This window comes from Capsicum annuum, chromosome 11, assembly GCF_002878395.1.
Source record: "Capsicum annuum cultivar UCD-10X-F1 chromosome 11, UCD10Xv1.1, whole genome shotgun sequence".
Lineage (NCBI taxonomy): Eukaryota > Viridiplantae > Streptophyta > Magnoliopsida > Solanales > Solanaceae > Capsicum > Capsicum annuum.
In genome coordinates, this window is record NC_061121.1 from 111,472,975 (window position 1) to 111,478,126 (window position 5,152).

Below are 5,152 nucleotides of genomic sequence, written 5' to 3' on the forward strand. Positions count from 1 at the left end.
CACCTATCTTTTTTCTCTTGTTTATATATGTTTTTTTGTTCTTTTAATTTCCATGTAATCGATGTTGAATCAGATGGAAGCTCTATGACTAAAGGTTTTGAAAGCCGACACTGGAGGAATTCCAAGGAATAACTTAGGCACCATGATAATGGTTTTCGTTTTCCATGTCCTACTCTTCTATCGATATTGCTAAAAGTGCTACTTCGGTCTGATTTGATGCTAGCATAATGGGATCCAAAATGTTATCTTGGAAATAGACTCCAAAGTGGTGGATGATATGATTAGTGGTCTTAATGAACCTTCGTGGAAGCTGATAGACTGTTACGAAGATTCAGGAAAATATGAGAAAAATCAATGCAATGTGTTTCACTGCTTGAAATAAGCCAATATGATGGCTAATGGATTACCCAAAATGGGAGCAGCTCTAAACTTGAAAAAAAAAATATTAATAGAAATGACCTTCCACGAACTGCGAGAGGTGCATACTTTATGGACGGAAATGACATAACCAAATTTAGAATGAGCTCGAAAGATAGGTATTGGCTAGAACTTTGAACATAGATTCTAGAGTAATGGAGTAGGTTATATTTCTCCCTTCATGGACAGATCTGAGGAGGCGGCAGTGGTGGTTGCCAGAAAAAGAAAAATACAGTTGAAAATTTTTGTCATCGAATGTAGACAGAAAATAATGATAATTGCATTCTCATTGATAAGCGCTTAATGGTGAGTGTAAAAACATGTGTGCCATGTCACTAAGACATGTTTAATAGACACTTGGAATGTTGTTCAAGTGTCTAATAGGAATCAACATTAGTTGAAATACCACAAGGAAAAATCATGAAAACTTTAAGGAGCTGCTGTATTTGGTCTTTCCAAAAACTTACTTCCAGATATTTGGTTCATGATTATTCAAATAAAAGCTCGAGATACCGTAGTCATATCATAGATTCAACCTACTTGCCCCAATAACTCATATGGTGAAGCAAACCAAAAAGCACACGACGAAACTTTATGTAAGAATATTGTTTACATAATGTACAGTACCCGGCACACCTGTTCTGTACTAAACATAAAGTTATCTATCCTGGACGAGAAGATCTAAATTAGGACATATTTCAATTCATAAGCTGAGAGGAAGGCAGAGGAGCAAGCACATTCTCTGGAATTCCGAACCAATTTAACTGAGTTGAGCATAAACATAAAAGGAGGAAGAATAAGATACACTTCAATCTCCTGTCAACCAATTCTCCAAGCGTCTACTCAGAAATTTGCTCTTCTACTTCCATATTTGACTACCAAGGTCCAGTCACTGTCCTTCTCAAGCATATTAGTTTATTTTCCCATGGCATATTCATCTTTTCTAACAACTGCAATTGGACAAAACAGACAGTTTAACAACCAAATTTAGCTTTGACAAGGTCATTTGACATGCAGTCAAACAACTTGGCATAACAAATCACATGCATTTTGATTTATATCACATACATCTCCTTTGAAAGTTGTCACGCCTTAACAGCTGATGACTTTTGTAGAAAAGTTGTGCACCTACTCCATTCACTTGGGCAATTGATGGAGCAACCATTGAAGCTTTAATCATTTGGCTATTAGTAGTTACCTACTTTCTGCCCTTTTTTCGCTTGCTATTTCTATTGCTAAGATAGTTTAATTTACATCACTGCATCTAGTCCAAGATTAAGTACGAAAGACTATTGTAATTGTAATTTACACAAGATATTTACAGAAGGAATAATGTCTATACCTGATTTTTCTGCTTCTCAATAAATTCAGCCTGCATCAGACATTCAAAACTCATGGTTACAATCATAACACTTATCAAGGTCATTAAAGTAATCCAATAATTGTCAAAACATGATTATCGTACCTGATTCTTCTGCAACTGTTGCTTAATTTCTTTCAGCTTTGCCACTTCAGCTTCCAACTCCAAAGTATATGCCTGACAAATCCCACACAAACGAAGTCCATTAATGGCATTGACATTTCATAGCTTACATTGGATTGATATTGAAAGCAACATGTCAAATCTTCCTCGCACTCTCTCGAATTCCTCAACCCCCCCAACCCACACAAAATTGTGATCAAGATTTAAACTTAAAGCTACATATAACATCATATAAACTTTTCTCTGAGTGTCTCCCTGTTAACTTAATGACTTCGCTTTACCAGGTAATCTATAGATCAATGGATCCCACCCTGTAAATCTCTCTCTTATTCATTTCCTTGATTGAAGATCGAAATGAAGTATCTAAAGGGCAAATTATTGGAAGAAATATATTGCAAGTTCTACATTAATGAGAAAAGGCGTGAGAAACACTGCCAACTAATTCATTGATGTGTCACTAAGTTGAACGAAGAGTGACAGATTTTAAAAATAAGGGAAACAAGAAAACTATCACAGGCCTTAAGAATCAGAAACAAAAGAAGTAACTCATAAGGAAAAATTCAAAATATGAATTTACCTGCTTCCGATCCCTTGATCTGGCAGCAGACTCTCTGTTCTTTATCATCCTCTTACGCCTTCTCTCAACAACTTTTTCAATAGAGGTACATGATCTCCTTCCTCTTCCACCTTCACCACATGCATACGGTGAAAGTGAAAGAGAAGATGTATCTAGATTTCCAGGGGATACTCCTTTTACTGGCATGCTCATAACACCACCCTGCATGATACTATTAGTATTTGCAGACGGATTTGGCATGGGAGCCCTTGTCCCTAATTGCATGGGTGATGCAAATTCCACAGTTGTTTGTTTGGGGAAAAGGGGCTGCTGCGGTAAAGATGTAGTACTGACCACATTGAATATGTTAGTCCCTGCAATTTGATGTCCAGGGTTTTGGGTTGCTTGAAGAAATTTTATGGTCACATTACTACTAGGTTGAATGAAACCACTAGTAGTAGTTAATGTAACATCATTTGAGTATCCAGTTGGTTGCATATCTTCTCTCACCGCCCCTGCTCTAACCAAAAACTCTTCTAATGTCATTTCTCCCAAGGTAGATTCCCTCTGCCCAAAGTTTGATCCTCCAGTCTCACTTACATCATTAGCATTAACACTCTCTTTCTGAAAGTCTTTCCATACTTCATCTATAGTTTTCTGACTAAGTGTCCTAGGCAGTGTCAAAGAACCCTGTCTCTGCAAATTTTCCCCTTCAATATTCTTTAAGAAGTCATCCATATTCATCGATCCAAAATCTTTTCCAAGTCCACATGTACTTTGCAGCTCATCAAAGGTAAAGGAGTATATGGTAGATTGTCTGGCCAATGAAAAATTATTAGTCCCACTGCTCTCTGGTTGTGATGTGTCAGCGAAGTTCTTGAAGTTCAGGTAAGATCCCATGGTTATGACAAGGAAAATCTGATAAAAAAGTTCAGTTGTAAGACTTAGATATAAGAGTAGAAGTTGACCATGGGAATAAATTTTTATATTTCGGTGAAGCCCAAGAAGATAGTTAGAATGTTCACCAATAAACAAATATTGTATGCCACCTCCAAAGAATTTAAGTCATTCATATATCATAACAGAATGCTACAACATTGGCGATTATGTGCAAGCTCAAACATAGTCTTCACTGCCAACTTGAAGATGATCACCAAAGGAAAGTAAAGAAAGATGCAACATTTCAGATATAGCTCTGGAATATCATGATCAGGATTCAGGCAGGTCTCAGATTATAATACCTCAATAATGGACCAAACGAAAATAAAAGCTATTAAGTGCAGGGCCTTCTGTACCCATTTGGATTAAACAATTAGTACTAACAAGCAAAGATCAGAAGTTCATTCAAGTATCAACGCCAATGTTAAATTCATTTACCAACGGTCAACTACTTTAATTAGTATATTTCATAAACAAATGAAACTGAAAACAGACAAGCACATGGATCTATTAACCTTGTTCACGCATGTAAGTTCATCCAAGATAAATATATTTGGATCCAAAAGATCTTATACCCGCAAGCCTAGATCAAAACATCATTCATCGAATACTGTCCACTACACAGAAACACAGAGTTCATTTATAAAACAAACATTGACCATAGCCAAGAACATATTTGGATCTACAGCTTTCTTCAAGCTCATTTCAAGTCCCAAAAACTTCATGAAATTAATTAATCAATCAATCACCTAAACTTCAAACTAGTCAGGATTCTCCATGTCCATTTCACTTTCATTTTGTTAAATGTTTTCAGAAGGAAAAGAACAATGTCAAATCAGTAGTACGATATTTATAATTCAGAAAACAAATTAAATCGTAACAAAATCAAGAAAAAGGTAACGATTTTCATTGCCAGTTCAAGACTTGTAATAGGATATGACACAAGCAAAATGTGAAAAAAGAGAAAAGGAAAGGCAAAAATGGGAGAAGAGAGAAAATAATTTTACCCCTTTTGGCAGGTAGAAGGAGCAGAAGAGCAAGCATGGTTGTTTCCTATTTCTCGCCTGGTCAACACTTACGGAAGAGGACAAGTGTCTCACGCATTTTGTTAAAAAGTTTCAAAATGAGACGTAGGTTACTAAGTCATAATAATTATTTTATTATAAATCAAGAAAGTTAAAAAAGTTTGAGAATAGCTTATAAGTTTTTAAATTTATATTTTGATTCAAATATTAATTTAATATAATAAAAAAAAAATGTATTTTTCTCTCTTCTCATCCATTATTGTTTTCTCTTTCTTAGCGATTTTTGTTGTTCATTATTGTTGTTGCTTTATTAATCATCTTCTACTTCATTATCATCATCTTCTTCTTCATTAGCATTATCTTATACTTCATTATCATTTTCATCTTCTTCTTGTTGACCAGTGTTGTTGTTGTTACCGCTACTGCTGCTATCTGACCAATTTCTTAGGTTAAATTTTATTTCGTCCATCACTTTTCACTTTGGCATTACTTCTTAGGAGACTTTGGTAAGTTAAATTATGATTTTTAGTTGAATTTTTCATCTGAATAATTGTTATTGTGTTATTTTTCAACAATAGATAGCACACGAACATGAATGCCACATAGGAGTCATTTGTTTAAATAGAACACTCAGCTGTTGCGACAGATGAATCATCTATTGTGATAGATGAGCCATCTGTTGTGATGGAAGTCACATATATTGGATCCATGTTTATGGTTCTATAGTGCAAT

At 35.2% G+C, this 5,152-nt stretch overlaps 1 protein-coding gene across 5 annotated transcripts; it reads right to left on the bottom strand.

Annotated features, from left to right (window-relative positions):
• Positions 1–978: 978 nt before the first annotated feature.
• Positions 979–4,529, bottom strand: LOC107856466 (ABSCISIC ACID-INSENSITIVE 5-like protein 7). 5 transcript variants are annotated; one of them, XM_016701474.2, is made up of 5 exons: positions 4,403–4,529; positions 2,478–3,374; positions 1,883–1,954; positions 1,760–1,789; positions 979–1,367 (listed from the first exon to the last, which is right to left on the bottom strand). In XM_016701474.2, exons 2-5 carry the CDS (start codon positions 3,354–3,356, stop codon positions 1,293–1,295), a joined length of 1,056 nt encoding a protein of 351 aa, XP_016556960.2. In that variant the 5' UTR covers positions 3,357–3,374; positions 4,403–4,529; the 3' UTR covers positions 979–1,292. The 5 variants fall into 5 exon arrangements, with proteins under 5 accessions (XP_016556960.2, XP_016556959.2, XP_016556961.2 ...); XM_016701473.2 differs by having other exon boundaries at positions 3,482–4,412; XM_016701475.2 differs by lacking the exon at positions 4,403–4,529 and adding an exon at positions 4,145–4,383.
• Positions 4,530–5,152: the final 623 nt, after the last annotated feature.

Excerpts from the sequence above, each read along its gene's own strand:
- LOC107856466 (XM_016701473.2), bottom strand. The coding sequence starts at position 3,529 with ATGAATGACTTAAATTCTTTGGAGGTGGCATACAATATTTGTTTATTG. Across the intron at positions 1,790-1,882 it reads AACAGTTGCAGAAGAATCAG|GCTGAATTTATTGAGAAGCA; the intron begins GTACGATAATCA and ends TGTCTGATGCAG. Across the intron at positions 1,368-1,759 it reads TTGAGAAGCAGAAAAATCAG|TTGTTAGAAAAGATGAATAT; the intron begins GTATAGACATTA and ends GTCCAATTGCAG.